Below are 19,247 nucleotides of genomic sequence, written 5' to 3' on the forward strand. Positions count from 1 at the left end.
ACGTCTCAGACCCGGGGGTGAACAACTTGAATTGTTGAACACACCACCTATACGTATTAATTATAATTCGAATAAATTTCCTGTTTAAAATTGGGAATGGTGCCCTAGGGAATAAAGTGCTGCTTTTCTAAAACAAGCGCACTGTTTCGCTTCAATTATACTCCTACCTCAATGGCCGGCAACGCACTTTTGAATCTTCTGGTGTTGCAGGTGTTCATGGGCGACGGTAATCGCTTACCATCAGGCGATCCGTTTGCTTGTTTCCCCAATTCATAAAAAAATGCGGAAATGTCTCTCTTTCCATTTAGACCGCTGAACCGATTAAGATGAAAATTGGTATGCAGATAGTTTGAAACCTTAAGAAGGACATAGGATAGTTTTTATTCCAGATAATTAATTACATACTTAGTTCCTGCGGGATAGCGATAAACAAATTCTTCGCAGACGGAGTCGCAGACAAAAGTTAAAAGAAGCTGCATGATGTATAAAAGTACCATTCGAAAATGGTATAATATAAAATATTGCTACCAAACTACCGCTCGTATATTAATTATGAACTATACTTGGATAGGTATTTAACTAAATGTAAACAAACCAACGTCGATTGGTGTCTTAAATATTGAATTTCCCCCATTAAACTATCTAAACATTTACATTTCTGTATTGAAATACACTAGTCTAGTTTGTGTTGCAATGATAGAGAAGAAAAATGTATAACAACCTTGAATGTACCAAATCTGGCAGCTGAAGTTTGTTTACATTTAGTTAACCCTTTACCAGGCCCCTTAGAACTAGCGTGTCTTATATTATATACTTAGTTCCTGTATTTACGAAAGTCGGAGATGCTTTAAACAAATGTTACGGTTATCCCATCGCCTGGTAATTAACTGTCATATTCGATTATATTCTTATCAGGCGAAGATATATTCCTCCCACATCTTATTCTTCAGGGAGTCTTTAAAAGTACAGCTATGTACATGAATCGCTCTAGGTTGAACTCAAAAACAGTTTTATTACATACGCGAGTTTTTATGACACGACAAGACAATTTACCGGCCATGGGAAGAATAGCTCCCGCACAGTTAAACTCTTATAAGGCCATGGATATGTCAACCACATCCTAATTTTGATCATACACAAAAATGCATGAATATTTAGCAATGTTTAAGATTACATTACCTTTCAACACTCAAAATCTAAAATATCAAAAAATTTCGATCTATGTACTTCTGTAGAAATTAAGGAAAGTGTTCCAATTTCTCCGTAGTTTACTGAAATTAGAGTTCAAGTGAATCTAAACGGCTGCCAAAGATATATTACGCGATTTAGAAGCGTGTTGTGAATGAAGATAATAAAATACTATTTTCAGGGATCGACAAATATTTTGTAGGTTTGAGTTAAACCTGACTGTAACCGATATAACATGTTATACTTCGCCTGGTAAAGGGTTAAATACCTATCCAAACCAAGTATAGTTGTGACTATGAACTAGATCGGTAAGTAATTTTCTATCTAAGAGTATTTGCTTTCGAAAGTTACAGAGGTTATTTCATTATTTCACAAGTAAGTATGCTTGCAAAAATAGACGCTCGGGGTTCAATATAGGGTGATGGATGTCGATGGCAATAAATACAAAAATAATAATCGCATCAATCATTTATTAGCTACGCAAGAAATCTCAACAGTGAGAGTTATCTATCAGTGTAACACACATTCCAATGTAGGTATTATAATTATTATACAGGTAAAGAAATAACGGGGGCTCAAAAGGTAAGCTTCGCTTAAAAAATCGTCAGGAATTAAAACAGCGGAAAATCTCATGTATATAGTTACAAAAAATCAGCAAAAACAACATAAAATTATGACATGATTTTGGACAAAATATTTATTGTTTGTACTTCATACAGAGCTGAGTATTATGGCAATGATTATATAATATTTTATTATTATTACTGTAAATATTAAATACCAGCAGGTATTTAGTTATACGCACTTAAAATGTTAATGTTGTATCGTAAGATTAATTGTTGGAAGAAAATCAGTGATTACAAAAAAGAACGTGAAAATTCAGTCACAACTTGTGAAAACTTAATTTTCGAGGCATAAGTATCTCTACTGCTTCGTTTTCGTCTATAAAGGAGGGTGGGCTTATTGGCCTAATGACCAATAAGGCCAAGCGATATGTCACTGGATAGCTTATTCTAAGTTCTACAACTTTTACTACGGCAGGTAGTCCCAAATCTTTGTGTCAAAAAAGTGATGGCTGCATAAAAGTAGGTTTTTTCAATACTAAGTTCCTGTATGTTGATGATTTTGTTTTTTATGCGTTTTGTCTGGTTTTGCACTTTTCCGTTTTTGATAATACCTATTCTGGTTTTCTTATCGGTTTCTGTAAACCGTCGCTGGTTACTATGTTGCGACTTCTTGATCTTTGGCTTCGTCATTTGTTATTTGTTTGATATTTGGTTGTTTTCTTATGTATATTTATAAGATAAAGCGTTTAAAAACCGTTGTAAAGAACTAAAACCAATATAAGAACAAAAATAAGCTTATCGGTGGAAAGTTTTTTTTATCTTGCCATAACTTTTTTTACACAGCGATTTGAGATTTTCCGCCATACAAAAATTTCTAAGGTATAAAAAAACTTTTCCAATTGTTTTTTTTTCCGCATGGCTTGTCGTTATTGGTTCCTATGCCAGAGTCCATACAAATCTGCCCATCCTCCTTTCTAAAAGCTCGGCACTATAAGGTGCTTTTTAAGTTTATAAGCTCGAACGAGCGCTAACCAGAGATTATAATGTGTATGAACTCATTAGTACAAAATGTGCAATACATCGTATCGACTTTTAGTTTTACTGCTATTCATTAACTTTTATTAACTGACTTATAGCAGTTCTTCAACTTGAAGATATTGTTTTCAAATTATTGTGTTAGTTTGACTAAAAATCTCTGTAAATATTTATCAGAATATTGAAATTGTGGTTGAAAAATGTTTCTACACATTCCTTCCTTTTAGGGTTCCGTAGTCAACTGGGAACCCTTATAGCTTCGCCATGTCTGTCCGTCTGTCTGTCTGTCCGCGGCTAAGCTCAGAGACCGTTAAGTACTAGAAAGCTGTAATTTTGCATGAATATTCATATCAGTCATACCGACAGTGGTAAAAAAAAAAAATGAAAAAAAAATATGGTACCTCCCATAGACGTAAGCTGGGGGTGATTTTTTTTTCTCGACTAACTCTATAGTGTGGGGTATCGTTGGATAGGTCTAAGGATTTCAAGTTTAGATATAAAATATGACTACCTGAACTTGAAATCCTTAGAAAAATATTACTTGATTTTTTCGTAATGGCTACGGAGTCCTATCTTGGGCGTGTTCGACACGCTCTTGGCCGGTTTTTCTTTTTCTTCTTCTACGTTGCTGCACTCTGGGATCAATAGTGAACCTTCATGACAACTTTCTTGGGAAAATAGTGGTGGTTGCCCTTGCCTTCCACATCGCAGTGCTGGAGTCCGGAGTTTGTAGTTTTTTTTTTAATTCAAATGGATGGCAAATAAGCAAGTGGGTCTCCTGATGGTAAGAGAGAGATGGAGAGAGAGTTAGCAGTATAGAACGTTGCTGCCCCCTCTCACGTCTTTTAATCGCGTTTTATGACATCCACGGGAAGATGGTTCCGTCCTATTTTAAAACCAGGCACGGCACGGGCATCACATTTTGGTCGATGTTCAAAGAGCACGTCGTCAAAGGGGTGACATTAATCTTAAATCAATCAATTGAAAACTCTTTACAATTTCGGATTTTGAACATAAAACCAACGTGAGATTCACTCATATTGTTCATATTGCTTTATAGCGCGCGCGTTGCGGCAGCCGAGTCACGTTGCTCCTAGGAAGAACTACGATTTAGCCCGAAACATGTCGAACTAAACTCGACTTAAGACGTGAGTTATCCGTTAAAATATCATTTAATATCTTTACAGGGATGTTCAGTCAAACTAACCCAACCATCTGCCAAAATAAAAATATCCAGATTAATTTTAAGACACCTTGTACATTCAGAAGTTCTGATGTGCGAAAGGAAACTTTCCAAAAATGGGGAATTTTCATATCGTCACTCCAAGACGTCCATTACAAGAATTTCTCATGAATAGAAGTATAAAATGGTCTTTTGAATTTTTTTGTTACTTACGAGGTTTTCACATAGCAGCGACATATAGGAAAAATTCGCAAAGTTCTCACAATTTTGTATGGTGATTGAAACTTTCCGTTTATTAAGATAGAGTTATATATAACTTGTGAAAATTTCCAGAAATTTCCGAGAACTTTTCCAACTTTTTGGAAACTTTCCTCAACATGCACATTTGTATCCGAACAGTAAATAACAGTGATCTCGGGCAGTTGACCAACTGGCCATTTCTTAAAATCGAAATAAAAAACTGTTCACATTTTCTTTCAAAAACATTATAACTATAAATTCGTAATTATAAACGTTCGTTACGATCGCTAAATAATGAGTTATTACTTTCGTTTCGGTTCACGTGAAAAACTTAAACTCTAAATACAGCGTATAGTATCCTAATTTAGATTGGACATATGGCACTCTTAAAATAATAACATATCACTATTCTTAACATTTCATACTCGCAGTACTTGTTTCGGGAGACCTATGAAGCACCGTGTGTTATCGTTAAATGAATGTGAATATCAAGCAAGTATAGTAGCTACCTTTAACTTGGTAGTATTATGTTAACTTCACATTGTAAATTAAATCATATTCTTCTTTCAAATAGCAGTTTACACAACACACTTTATGTATGACATAGCTTTAAAGCCCGGTTTAGATCTACAAGAAAAATCGTACAAGTTGTATTCCATAGCGAGGCCGTAAAGCTAGCGAGTTTGAATGGTGACTTAACGCCGCAGTCTAATGGAAATTACACGATTATTCTTGCAGGTCTAAACGGGGGTTTAGAATTAGGTTAGACTTTCCAACGCGTTATATTAAAATATGTTAATTCTATATATAGTTTTAACAAGCGTATATTGTAACCAAAGGCACATTGTTACGTAGAACATACATACATCACTAGTTTAGCACCATTCCTTGTGCAAGTTTTATGTCACAATGACCGGTAAAGTAAAGTAAACACAAAAAACGTAAAAATGTTGATGGAAAACCAACGAACGCTATCAATGCTACTTTTATGATTTTTAATTGCCGCATCGTAAAGTCAGTTGTAGAAGTGGCCAAGTGGTTTGGGTTGTCAGACAGTGTAAAGATCATTTTGAACACCACGATAGCTCATCCACTTCTCTCTAACAGGTATTGAAACCAGACAGGCGTTTCAGCAATAAGCCTTCTTTCTGCTTTATTCTTTTACTTTGGGCTTACTTTTTACTATGCGTCGGCAGAGTAATTTATTCTGATCAATATTTAGATATACTGAGCGGCGAAAAATCTGGCCCTCAAATGTATGCAGTAATAGTAATTTTGTATGTAGAGTGGGCCAAATTTTGTGTCGCTGAGTATTATAACTACTTTAATTACTATTTTTCTTTATCTGAGCATAAATATAAATTTACAACGAGAAGTTCATGATAAAAATTTTAGTGTAGAATTTTTAAACGATTGTATCCGCTATTCTGAATTATTTTATCAACATTAAATACTCTTCGTTACAGTATATAACAAATTAGATATGTTTAAACTTAAACATTAAGCCGTATATATTTACAATAATATGTATATCTTTACAACATATCAATAAATATACTTACATACGCTATTAAACGGGTGGTACCCTCAAGGCTAACTCAAAGCATGTCAATAATATTAAAACAAATGAAAAAGCAAATAATGCCGACGCTCACAAAATTGTTAATAATAAAACCACACGAGTTAATTAATTAATATTGTCAATGCAATGCTATCAGCAGGTTATTCGTATACATCACTTAAGTTATTTTATTCAAATACTGCCATCAAATTGCTTCTTGTTACTTGCGATGTTTCAATACTTTAACATACTTTAAAAGATACAAGGATGTCAGTAACTACTGTATCGAGTTACTAAAAACTTGTTGTTTTATTTGTAATATTATTGCAGGTTTAAACAAAATCTTGTTCTTGGCAAAAATCGTGCTGCTAAACACCGGACTGCCAATTTTGATTCAAAAAAACAAGTGACACTGTAGAAAGTTTTTGAAAATATGTAGGTAATATAACACTACATTGTACACTAGCTGTTGCCTGCGACTTCGTCCGCGTAGAAATATGAAAAATGGTTTACATCCTATTCTCAGACCTACCGAATATACACAAAAAATTCATAAAAACCAGTTAAGCCGTTTCGGAGGATTGGCTACAAACATTGTGACCCGATAATTTTATATATTAGATAAAGCGCATAAAAGTAATAACAAGAGGAACAAATATAAAAAGGAGAACTTATCCCTTAAAGGGATCTCTTCCCGTTAACCTTTTGAGCATATGTATTTAAATAAACCCGTTCAGGCGCTATTTTACACTTTTTCCAGTAAATTATATAATTGATATCATAATCAACCTAGGTAATTAAACGTTAAGTGTGGTTACAAAATATTATCTAATATTGTAACACAGTTGAGAAGCGATATTACAGGCAGATTGTTTGTCATAACAAGCTTAGCTTAAACCCTGCAAAAATATCCGGTTACTGACTTAACCTTGTCTACTGCGTCGGTAAACTATTGAGCCAACGTATACACATACACATTCGAAAACACTTCAAGTTTACGAAAACTGAATAGTACCATAGTGAAAGAGGAGAAGTAGGTTCAATACAAACAAGAGTACATCGCGCGGCTTAAATGTGTGCGTGCCAGTTGGCGCCGGTACGCACGCACCCGCCGCACGCACACACTGATTATATAAGGAGGTTTAAGTTTTCTGTAGTCAAGGCTGTGTACGTTTTGATTTTAGCTCGCTCGTCTTGAGATCGCTTCGCGAGATGATCAGTTTTTACGTTCGCGTACTCGTACTTACGTATTTTTTTGTAATAGGTATAGTTGTAAATTAGTAGTGTATAAGTGTAGTGTACCTAATAGTTTCGTGCAAGGACACATGAACAAATTATAGATAAATCCGGCGAATTTATAAATAATATTTTTAAATTTAGTATTATAAATAATATAGCGGCATAGAATCTTCTTTGTCAAGAACACAGACATAAGACAATTTTAAGTTAACTTTCGTACTAAAATTATATGCCGGTAGGTAATTAATCTAAAATAGACATCGACAACCCTAAGCGTCCGCGCCGGAGTAGGCAGTTAAGTCTCCTAAAGAGTCGTAGTGTGCATACTCCTCCTCTTTTACTATGATAGTACTGTTTACCATTGCGGATCTGCGGTGCTAACAAGCAACAAGTAATCGCCCGTAGGCCACAAATGAAAACTTAGGCAAATTTTCCTTCAGGTATATTTACCGACGCAGTCAATCAGCCTACTGTAGAGTGCACCACCCACGTAATAGTCAGAGGTTCACGATCCCGTTGTCTCCGTAGAACTCTGCGACAGCGTCCTCACCGTTCTGCTCTCGTATGACCACGGTAGGATTGTTCGAGCAGTTAGAGTTGTTTGATATAGTGCGGCAGGTGGATTTGCATCTGAAAGGCGTTTAGGATTAGTTTGTTTTTTTAAGGCACGTCAAATGCGTTTAATCAATGTAGAGAAAAGTGTACCTATGGACGGTTTTATCTGTTGACACCATTGATATCTTAATGAATAAAAACCTCTAAAAGCGTTGCTCCTAGAGGAAAGAGTACGAATTAGACTGAAACATGTCAAGCTAGCGAAGCAATTCAATGGTGTGTGAAGTTCCCAATCCGCACTGGGCCCGCGTGGGAACTACGGCCCAAGCCCTCTCATTGTGAAAGGAGGCCTGTGCCCAGCAATGGGACATATATAGGCTGGGGTGATGTCAAGCTAAACTCGATTTAAAACATGAGTTATCCGGGTTTATTTCATTAAATATGAGTGAGTATCGCGGGAGTTTCATGTTCAAAATGAAAACCTTTTTGATGTATAGTCGACCAAAAAAGTGCTTTACCAATTTAAATGATAGTTCCTACTTTAGAAATAAAACAATAAAGGTGACTGTTATATTGACTTGCGTGTGTGAAATTTCTTGGTCGACTATACAGCAGCACGGACTTGCGGTAAGACATAACGGGTAAGTTTAATTCCTTGCGTTATGTTTTTTTTAACCCCGACGCAAAAAAGGGGTGTTCTAAGTTTGACGACAATTTCTGCCTGGCTGTCTATTTGTGACATCGTAGGTCTGAAACGATGACCGATTTCGTCGCGGTTTGTTATAAATACGTTTGATATTCCTTTTTTTTTGTGGAGATACTTTAGCTTTGTTTGATAAAAATCATTTCAGCCACTTTTACGATACTCAACTTCGGAAATTTCGGGGGTTTCTCAAAGTTTTTAAGTTGGTTAGGTTAGGTTTTCATGCCAGTATACGTCCACTGTTAGGTTAGGTTTTTACAAGCTTTTAATTAACTTGCAATTACCTAAATGTGTAATGTATGTGCGGGTCAAAACTTGAAAGTTAAATTTGACCCACTTCCAGTGGTCGAATCGACTTGAAATTTTATGTAAATCTGGTGACAATACAATAATCTGGTAGTTATAATTATTCCGGTGGTCTAGCCAGGATCGTCTCTGCAGGACGGAACTCCTTAACGTTTAATGGCATCGACTTGAAATTTAGTACGGAAATGTAGTATGACAATGCAAGGTACAACAAAAAGTGCAGTCAGCAAAAAAACTTGTATAAAAAAATATTTTTTTCAACAAAAACTTATTTAAGGTACCAATGGTGGACACAGCTAAAACTGTCCATAGATACAACACTTTCCCCTATCTATATCATTAGACGTTTTTGACAAGTGCTTTGTGTTATAGGTGTAATGTGATGTGACTTGTTGAATTAGGCGATAGTTCTAAAATAAATAGCTTTGCTACTCCACGACACTGACGTATACAAGCGAGTCGGTCATCGAACTTGAAATGGGAATTTTACAGGATAGTCTGGTGGCCGTATTGTTTAACGCACGAGGGCTGGTGATCGCGATCACGATGTCTTTCTACCCTCATCCTATAGCATCTGTCAGCAAGAAGTAATGAAAACTATTGCAATTCCGAGTGCGTTAGACAAAGGCTTTGATGCACTTGAAATCACAATCATTTTCACCGCTTCTTTCTGTCACACGGCATAAGACGAGGGTAGAAAGAGATGATGAATGCTATCGCGAATGCCAGCGCGTTAGACAATACGGCCTCAGTTATTTAAATTATTAGCAAGCTGGCACATAGCTTATTTTCACAAGGAGTAAGCAATACTTCAACCACCAATATAGCGTTAGCAATTTATATTTTAAATCAGGCATTAGGGAATATACCCATACTACATGACCCATTTAGGGCCCCCCTTAGGTTTAGCTCACGTAGTCAATATTTTTCTTTTTAGTAATATTTTTTTCATATGTAATAATATTGCCGCGTGACACCAAGATACGCACTTATTCTTGAAGTCACGTGGCAACCGCCGTATTAATAAACGCAAAATATGAACCGGATTCACTTTTTTAAATTTTAAAACCATATTTATGAATTACTACGTGAAAACTGGGGGGTGACGGGTCTTGGCAAAGTCTGCGGGTGGTCATTGAGAGGGGTTAGGGGTGAGAGGGGGTTAACAATTGTGAAAAAAGGGTCACGTAGTAAGGGAAGTTCCCTTGTTTTAGGTGTTTAAGATAGTTTGCGTGTTTTTAGGGACTTGGAAGTTTTAGTAATAGTGGTGAACGTACTCCGTCTACTCCGTTGGATGGCTAGCGGCTGCCGCGTCGGTAAAGCGCGTCGCACCTCTCAAGCCGTCTCTTACGGTTAGTTTTGTTAGTAAATCTGTATTAATAACCCATGCGTTTACTAAACAATAAAAAAAGAGTGCGTGCCCATAAACAATATTTATAGGCATTGTACTAGACTATGCTTCTGCTTTTGCGATTGCTTTGTGAATAAAGCGAGGCATAGAATATTTTACTCGCAGTGTAACCCATTTGGCATTGGAAAGTTTTCAGAGTGTTAAAAAAGTGGCAACTTACCTATTACGTAAAATTTATAATTTCGCAAAAAAGTTTAGCATTAAATTAATAATAGTATTTTTTCCCTCCTTTTATTTTTAGAGTAAAATGCATATGGAAATGTATAAAATAACCAATTTTCAAAACTTCCCGATAACTTTCCAGGTAACCTCTAATTTGAACAGCACACATAACATGTCTAGGCTCTTTTACTACAATATTAAACGTCAGAAATACCTGTGCACCTGTACCATTTAAAAGTGGTAGCTTCGCGGTTTCGCGCTGGAATCATCAATGAATCGTGCACACACATACGCACACACACCCCACACACGCACCCCCAACGAACGCACGCACACCCCCATGCACGCATACACACACACGCACGCACGCAAATAATATTACAATTAGTAGGGTTAGATTATGCGTGCTAACCTGTAATTTACGTGATGACAAATAGTCAAGTGCACATATATTTCCGCCGATACGGCGTCTTGTCTAGAGCACAGGGCTGCAAAACGTTTAAGTCAAAATATGACACGATCATGCTCCGAAATGTTTAACGCATTCCCTGCCACAGACATGTGCGCACGCATGTGTGTTTTGACGCACATGCGCGTTCAAAATGTATGAATAATTATGACAGCGGCACTGGGCAAAGTTCCGAAAACGCATATAATATGAGTCGGTGGCAGTGAACGCGTTAATTAGGTGGTAATTTTCAATGAAATACTTTATTATCAATATTTGTTACCTCTGGCATTCAACAACGACGATAGAGTTGTTGTCAATGTCAGTTTCGGTGCTGCTGGTACGGCGCAGCCTCTCTGACCCGTTCGTTTGCATTCGGTGCTCGAGTATCGCGCGCCATATACGCAGTTCAACGCCTCCTCTATAACATTTGAGGACAATTTTAATAGGCTAGATTCCTTTCATTATATTAGATTATCAAAAAATATTCGACAGGTATTTGTTCTTCTGTCAATTAAATAATAGTATTTTTTAGCCAGGATACTGCTTAATATACATTTCCAATTTTTTTTTACTCCTTTGTACTGCTTGTTCAAAACATAAATAGCCTTAATTTTTGAAATAAGAGTAATGGCGAGTTTCGCAACAATTATGCTTATAAATGTGATGACGTCATTTTACAAGTCACTTGAAAGAAAATGTCGAAAGACATTTATTTTATTACTAGGTGTTAATTAAATAACTGAAAACCAGAAAGTAGTTTGCTCAGAATCGAGAGTAGAATCGATTGTACACTATGTTTTAAATCAGGTTGTCTTATTTTTTTTAAATACATTTTTATTGTGTCCAGTATAAATATTACGAATGCACACGTCATTCACATTCTAAAAATATATTACTAGCTACTCACTTGAAATTTAACCTCGTAAGATCTTCCCTCTGAATGTGTTGTAAAACGTCTTCCAACGTATATTCTTGATCGACCAATGCTTGCGCAGCGGACGTCGGCACCCCTCGGTCTGTCAGCCAATCACGGAGCGGGGATGGCGTGACGTCAGCAACAGGCTGAGCGCTCATTGGCTCCGATTGATCAGGGCTAGTATTAGACGCCTGTGATGCTGTACGGTTGCTTTCGTCGGTGAGATCAATGTTGTCTTCGTCACTGTTATTCCTTAAATTAGACAAGATTTTAATTGATTTATTGAATCTCACATTTAATATATACTGTGACAATTGAATTTGATAGTTACCTATTTTTACTACTGACAAATTCTCTGAGGATTTGTGTTTGCAGCCTCTGCTCTTCTAACATTTCTCTGAGCAAAGACTGGTACTGTTGATAGCTTTCCAATAGCTCTTGGTGAAGTCTATAAAAAAAGTTATAATTAATACAGAGATGTCAAAACGTTAAGCATCAGATTCCACTAGTATAGGTGATGCTGATGATGATAGTCGCGCGACCAACGACTTTTTTGGGTAATTTTTGGGTAAGTGTAGGTAAAATAGATATGTCAAAAGGTAATCGACACTTAGCACAAAAATCGTTCAATCACGAGTAGTTTGTAACGCGCCGACGTAGACGCGCGGGGCGTCCGACGGGTTGATATCATCGTTTGTACCAGGCTACTAGCAACGCTAAGGAGTCCTCACTTGTGGTTCTCCTGTCGCAGCTGCAGCATGTTATTGTCTCTTGTGGAGGTGGCGGTGGAGAGTGCGGAGGGCGTGGCGGCGTCGGCGGCGCCCGAAGGCGAGCGGCCGCCGCCTCGTCTGCTCTCCTGGCCCGCCAGGTTTGCTCCCAGCTCTGTTGGATACAGGCGAAAAGGTTCATATATTTCAAGATCTCGCTAACGCTCGTAATAAGGTGCGAGTAAGGCTGTCTGTCCATTGGAACGGAACGAAGCAGCGGAGCGGAGGCGAGGAGCTAATGCAAAGCGGAGTTGCAGACTGTTTTTTCATTCGCGGAGCTTTCCCGCTTCCCCTCCCCTCGCTCCGCTTCCTGGTTTTGTATTTTTAAGCTAGTTACCAACAATAGGGATATCCACTGAGGAGGAGCGGAAATTTCATGATATTCTATTGGTGGATATTTATCTTGCTTACCGCTCCGCTGCCCCGCTCAGCTCCAGTAGACAGGCAGCCTTACGGAACTTGGCGTATTCGTCGAAATATTTGCGCAAACGAAAGAGATGCGCTGTACGTTTTTTAGCGAGAGCGACGGAGATGCGTATAGAGCAACGCGAATACGCAACGACAAGTGAAGTGCAGGTTTAACACGATGAGCCAACTAATAAATCAACTTGATAAATGGTTCAATGTGTGCTTAATGATGGTCTCACGCATGTAGCGCATAGTAAACATTTCACAAGGTGATACAACTCTAATTACGTTGGTTGTAAAGGCCGTGTCTATATTATTTAGGTTTAGCACAAATTCCCATTTCCGAAAAAAAAAAATGTCATTCATGCTACATCAGTTTATTTGTCAAAACATAAGAAAATAGGTACGTGTGCAGGCAGAGATCTAGTGTATAATTTAGTACATAAACATAGCATAAAAAATGGCAATAGGACAGAGTACAACAGATAATGGACGTGAGATAAAAATCCGCCAACACATTTTTAATACCAGGTAAACATAACTCACCAGGCGTCAGTACAGTGATGGCAGCTTGCACAGCATTCCTCACTAAATTATCAAGTGCGAACATCCAATGTGGCTTGATGCTATGCATTCTTAGTACCACATTCACCGCTTCTTGAAACATGTACGTGGCTGCGTTCAGTTCGTTGATGGCATTCGAGTCGAAGTCCAGATCCTCCTTCAGACTTGTTATGGCTTGTTCTATGACGCTACGGTTTTGATCCATGATGTAGTCTTTCAATGCGCATCGTAGAGTTTCCAGATGATTCTGTTTGAAAATTTTATAGTTACAATTCTTGTTACGTGAAAAATGGAGAACATGATACGCGGTTATTGTCAATCAATCAAAAGCTTCTTCTACTGTGTCAAATACAACATAATTGTATACGAGTAAACAAAGATGAAATCCAAGACTTCGTATTTGTTTTTTTAAATGTTCATATTTCCTATTAAATCTTGTTCAATTATTTACCATTATTAAAACATCTGCAAGCTATAAGAAAATTACCTAATTATAATATTTCTCATTTGAACTCGAATCTAGACACGCGGCAGAGCGTGTCCAGCCATTCAAAGAAAAAGCAATAGATATAACTCCACGTTTCATGAATAAAAAGTTGTCAGAGAAGAGTGAATCAAAAGAATACAGAATAATACATAATACAGAATAATGGGTTTGGAGGGGCCCTGGTTGAAAACATAAATCTGTCACACACATGTTGTCACGTAGTAGCAAGATCATTGGTTCTTTATAACTAATTGATTACCATGGTTAAAACAGTGCTTCCGAAGTCCTGCTGGATACTGTGCATCCATCTGTTGCAGATTTGTTCGCTGTCCTGCTCTAACACTCGTGACAGAGTAAGACGGCGCTGAGAATCTTTCTTCAGCAGATAGAAACCGTCGTGCTCGACGTCGATTGAGGACCGCGGCACATTTGTCATGTCCACCTGTAATAAGTAATTAAAATTTCGGGATGTAAATAAAATCTCAAGGGAATTCTCATGAATTATCCTTGTTTTTTTATTAATTTCATTGCATGAGGAGCAACCATGAAAAAAATTTCATGTTTCTACAATTAACGGTAAAAGTTTTAGGATGTTATTCCGTGGGACTATCGCGATAAAAAAGCATATATGTTATTCCGGAGATTTAGCTACCTACGAGTACATACCAAATTTTGCCTAAGGCTACATACGCACTATGCGGCTAAACGTGCGGTTTGAGCGCGCCGTCTCTTTCACAAGCGATATTTTGAAGAGGGAAGGCACGCTAAAACCGCGCGGCTAACCGCATAGTGCGTACGTAGCATTAATCCGTCCAGCTATTTTAGCGTGAAAGAAAATACATGCGCACATGTACAGTCACCTGTACTAATATCTGTCACATCGGAGCATGAAAAAATATATGACACGTCCTACCGGCCTTAGAAATAGGGTCGAATCTGATATTTATGCGCGCTTTGTTGTGTCAGATATTGGTGCTGGTAACTGTACACACATAAACGTTGGCATTAATTTTGCTTTAGAAGGTAAAACGTACCTCTGGTGAGAGCAAGCCTCCCGAGGAACTCCGCCGGTTGAGCAGAGTGTCAGTTGCGTCCATCTCATCTGTCGACGGAGTGTTGGGAGTAGTGCTGCAAAACAATAACACAAGTACGTAAGATCAAGTTATAATTCAAATTTGGGGTAGTGAAGCTAATTGTTTTAGAACAGTTCTTTGTTCTCGTGTGATGGATCACAGAAAACTATGTTCCAAACGTTTTAATAAATTACGCTACCACTATCTTGAAAGTATTTAATCACTATTTCAATTCTACAATCCCATTTATCAGGTTTAGTAACTAATATAAATAAAGCATTATTTCAGAAGAGAAAATAGTTTTTAAGTTAGTTTTAAAAAAAAAGTATAGATAATTATTGTATTTCTAGGATTATAAGTTTCTTAAGATAAAGAAGAGTGATTTGTGAAGTGGAAAGCTAGATTGATAATTTGTTTCTACTTTAGTGACTAGGCGTAGGCGGCTTATTTATTAGGCGTGCCAAACGTAATATGGATAGCGTCATATGGATGCTGCATGAACCCCCCGCTATTATAGCCCCGTTATTATATTACTTGAGTAAGATTTCGTTTCGAATTTCTATAACTTAAGTACTATTTACTGCCTCCTTTTTTCGTCCAGTGAATCATGTCTAAGCAGTTTAAAGGCATTATATCCTAAACTTAAGGATTTTGTTCCAATAGGGATAAAATTATCTTTCACGAGAGACGGAAACGGATTTTTGTAGTATCTTATTGTAAAACAAGATAATAAGATGTACAAAGATGATGATGATGAGAAGATGTATGTAGTTTTTCGACACATTAAAAAACAAGTTTAGACTTGTCGCATCCGTAATTATGCGTTTGAAACACCTAATAAACGAGCACTGCATCATTCCGAAAGTGTTTTGCCACCGCCGCCATCACCATTCGCGTAAGGGTGGTAGAATACTTTTGTAATGACTTACATGCAAATTTGTGGAACAGTGCGCTTTCAAACCGCCGAGCGCTTTTCTAATTCACCGTTAGTGGCAAAAAGAGCTTCCGTACAAACTTCCGTGGTTATTTGTCCCACATGGAAACTAAAAGCGACTGGAGCTACAGGCTACATCGAAATTCGAAAATCGAAGTTCTTATCGTACCGTCCCTCTCACTCTCTTATTAAATATGATTAAGCGTCAGCGGGACGGCAAGATAAGAAGTTTGAATTTTGCACTTCATAGTATCCTGCCTGCCTGCCGGCCTGCTACCTGTATAATAGGGATGACGACTGGGTTAAGATAATTTAGTCCGACAGTTAGATTAGGGAAAAATATAGGACACGTATTTTTTGGTTTATCAAATTATTAAAAATCGACAAATGTATAGATCATCAAACCTCCGGAGTGGGGGCTTGTGACGTCACTATTAGGTAAAAATCGTACCATATAGTGACTTCACTCAAAACTTCTAAGCACTGTATCCTCGTCATTTTTTGTTTGTCAAATAAAAGACAAAATACGCGTACCTACAATATTTTTTAATTATCTAACTGACGGACTAAACAGGTTTATTTAGTCGTCTAGCCTATTATAGCCAACTGCGGCATGCCGTGCCACGGCGAATTACAAAAGCACCCTTTGGCTTATCAAAACATAATGGCAATGGTTACCTGCTATTAGATAAGTCCGGTGGGTATATCAGTATCGGTGAGAGCATCGACGAAGCCGTCCTAGTGATTGTCGGGTTAGACCGGATCGTTTTCACCCTTGATCGTGGAGAAACAAACACAGGCTTAGGTGCAAAGCAAACGACAGATGTTAAAGACATGTGGTATTTTATTTCTACGTGTTCCATCCATGGTTGAATTCAGAAGTTTATTTGTTAAGTTGGAGTTCACCTCTATTGAGTCCTAAGATGTCCATGAGGACAATTTTTCTGTCTTTATCGAGTCATGCTGTGCTTTTTGCTACCGAAGTCTCTTGGCAAACAGTTAGCATTTTTCAATAGGCACTAAATTCAATTCTGCCTTAAATCACTCAGCGTTAAGCACCCTTATTAATGGGTTAGTAAGAGGATATATAAACTTCCAATTTTCCCACATAATTTACGCACCTGCCAGTGACCAACATCGGTGGAAAGGATACGAGTATGCCGATCAACGGTAAACTTAACAATTGGTGGCTCACAAATAAGAGCTGGTTTCCACTCGTCGGATGTCAGGCCCGGATTTCAATCTGATGTTCCAGCGGCAGAACATTTTATATTATAATTTAAGTTCGCACTTTTCCGACACCGATTTTCTATACAAAGTGTTAATTGAATAACTGAAAACCAGAAAATATTTTGCATAGAATCGAGAATAGAATCAATAACACTATATTTTAATTTAAATCAGGTTGTGTGTGTCCATTTAAATACCTTTTTCACTTCTCATGCTCGTAAAGTTCGTGTTTATGCTGGATCTAGGCGACATAAAATGACTTTTTATGCACTAGTGCATAAAATAAAATCTTCGTCTAAGACCAAGGTAATCAGGTGTCAACAGCCACAAACAAAGAAGTTTATATTTTTTTTCATAATTTTTAATTTGTATAAAATTAAAAATCAATCAATCAAATAAACCAATAAAACTAAAAAATATAATTAAATACCATAGTAATGAACAATTGTTTCCACTGTTGCTATTTCGTTTCCTCGCCATCGAAAAAAGCAGTGTAAAACTCGAGCATTAAACCCATCGACGTGTCTATCCACCCTCGCCATATGGCTCACGTCTTGGTTAAAAATGCTCTTGTTGTACAATCTACTATTTTATTGTGACAATTCTAAAAGTAAGTGAACAATTGTTTCCACTGCTTATGCTATTTCGTTTCAGTTCGCACGGGAAAGCTGAAAGAGCTGTTTGTAATGTCGGGCCCTCGATGTTTGCCAAACATTTAAACATTCTTTTCATTTCCCAACGAATCTATAAATCATATCCACCTTTTTCGCCATATGCTCTCTACATGAACAAAAAAACTTGGTTAAAATGTGCTCGTTGTTATTCTCTTGTGTGTACAGGCTATACTATTTTATTCTCTTGTTGTACAATCTACTATTTTATTGTGACAATTCTAAAAGTTACGACCGAAACTTACACCAATCACTTAAATATTTTAGCGCAGTTGCATAGGTACTATTTAGATAATTTAATTCTGAATGTTTTACTATCAGTGTGATTTTCTTCTAAAAACGTCGAAAAGCTTGAAAAATACAATTTATGAGTGTAGAGTTAGAAACCAAGTAAGTACAATTATTGAATTAGCAAAACACACGAATATTATTTGACATAGTGAAGGTATTCGGAAATAAATACCGTGAAAAAATATTTTTGAGGTGTATTGTATGAGGTTTCCAATTATTTAATTAACACCTTGTAGAAATGACCGACATTCGACACGAAACGGATCCAACACCCGGCAAGTGGGAACAGGCTCTAAGCCCTTTCACCAAACATAATGATTGTGAGAGTAACATCACACATGCAGAACGCAACATAGGAAAAAAAATGTTTTTCTCAATAATATTTAAATTAATCATTATCAACTCATGCAGAAAATCCTGCAGTAATTTTTAAATTCATGCGTCTATGTATTATTATTTTTAGGCAAACTAAAGTACCAGGGTTTTAGAAGTGAACATGGGCTTACTCGATTTCGGGTGAGCTAGGCAAGTTTCCTGGTAGGCAGGGTTCGGATATTTTCTTCTGCGGGGGTCTTATTTTGTCAGCGGGTACTGAGACACTTCTGTTGTAGTCTATGTTGCTGCCGAGACGACCGGATGTTTTCTTTTTTCTACATTAAAAAAAATCAAAAAAAGTTTATTTGATTTCGTTATAATAATAATAATAGTTATACTTATGCTTCGCTTGTAGACTTTACCCGGCCTTGAAAATCGGAACCTTTTTTTTCTATAAAATAAACTTCTAATTTCGCACACGAATATCGAAAAACTGAGAGGTGCGAACCGGGGTTTGAACCATCGAACCTCTACTTGAGGGGCCACAGGTCAAACCACTAAGCCATCACAACTGAAACACACACATTTGAAATTTACCACGAGCTTTACGATATAAGAAAACACCATGAGGAAACCTGCACAAACCTACGAAACAATTCAGTGGTGAGAAGTTCCCAATCCGCAATGGGCCCGCGTGGGAACTACAGCCCAAACCAATTCTGAGAGGAGGCCTGTGCCCAGCAGTGGGACGTTTATAGGCCGGGATGATGGTGAATTACTTACTCGCATAAGAATGGATCCTCTAATAGTGCAGCGGCCGTGGCGCGACTTTCTGGATCCGGTATGAAGCAACGCTTTATGAAGCACTTGGCTCTAGCGGACAACTCATTTGGGATTTCCGGATGAATTTTGTAGTAGCCCACCTAAAAACACAAACAATATCAATATTTATTTAACAGCTACGTCTATGCCTATATCTATTTTGTTCCGT

The 19,247-nt window shown here is 37.4% G+C and overlaps 1 protein-coding gene across 4 annotated transcripts in view; it reads right to left on the reverse strand.

Annotated features, from left to right (window-relative positions):
* Window positions 1-1,641: 1,641 nt before the first annotated feature.
* The window catches only part of Ask1 (apoptotic signal-regulating kinase 1), a 43,810-nt gene continuing 26,204 nt past the window's right edge, over window positions 1,642-19,247 (reverse strand). For 2 of the 4 annotated variants that reach the window (XM_074093594.1, XM_074093597.1), the window contains 11 exons: window positions 19,040-19,179; window positions 18,448-18,591; window positions 16,428-16,523; window positions 14,777-14,870; window positions 14,002-14,184; window positions 13,238-13,502; window positions 12,248-12,398; window positions 11,848-11,964; window positions 11,508-11,768; window positions 10,881-11,018; window positions 1,642-7,642 (listed from right to left, as the gene is read on the reverse strand). In XM_074093594.1, coding sequence (XP_073949695.1) covers window positions 7,510-7,642; window positions 10,881-11,018; window positions 11,508-11,768; window positions 11,848-11,964; window positions 12,248-12,398; window positions 13,238-13,502; window positions 14,002-14,184; window positions 14,777-14,870; window positions 16,428-16,523; window positions 18,448-18,591; window positions 19,040-19,179 — 1,722 coding nt within the window. In that variant the 3' untranslated portion in view covers window positions 1,642-7,509. Of the gene's footprint in view, window positions 7,643-10,561; window positions 10,638-10,880; window positions 11,019-11,507; window positions 11,769-11,847; window positions 11,965-12,247; window positions 12,399-13,237; window positions 13,503-14,001; window positions 14,185-14,776; window positions 14,871-16,427; window positions 16,524-18,447; window positions 18,592-19,039; window positions 19,180-19,247 lie in introns of all 4 variants that reach the window. The other 2 variants (XR_012451796.1, XM_074093595.1) reach the window with 2 other exon arrangements.

Source organism: Choristoneura fumiferana, chromosome 10, assembly GCF_025370935.1.
Source record: "Choristoneura fumiferana chromosome 10, NRCan_CFum_1, whole genome shotgun sequence".
Classification (NCBI taxonomy): Eukaryota; Metazoa; Arthropoda; class Insecta; order Lepidoptera; family Tortricidae; genus Choristoneura; species Choristoneura fumiferana.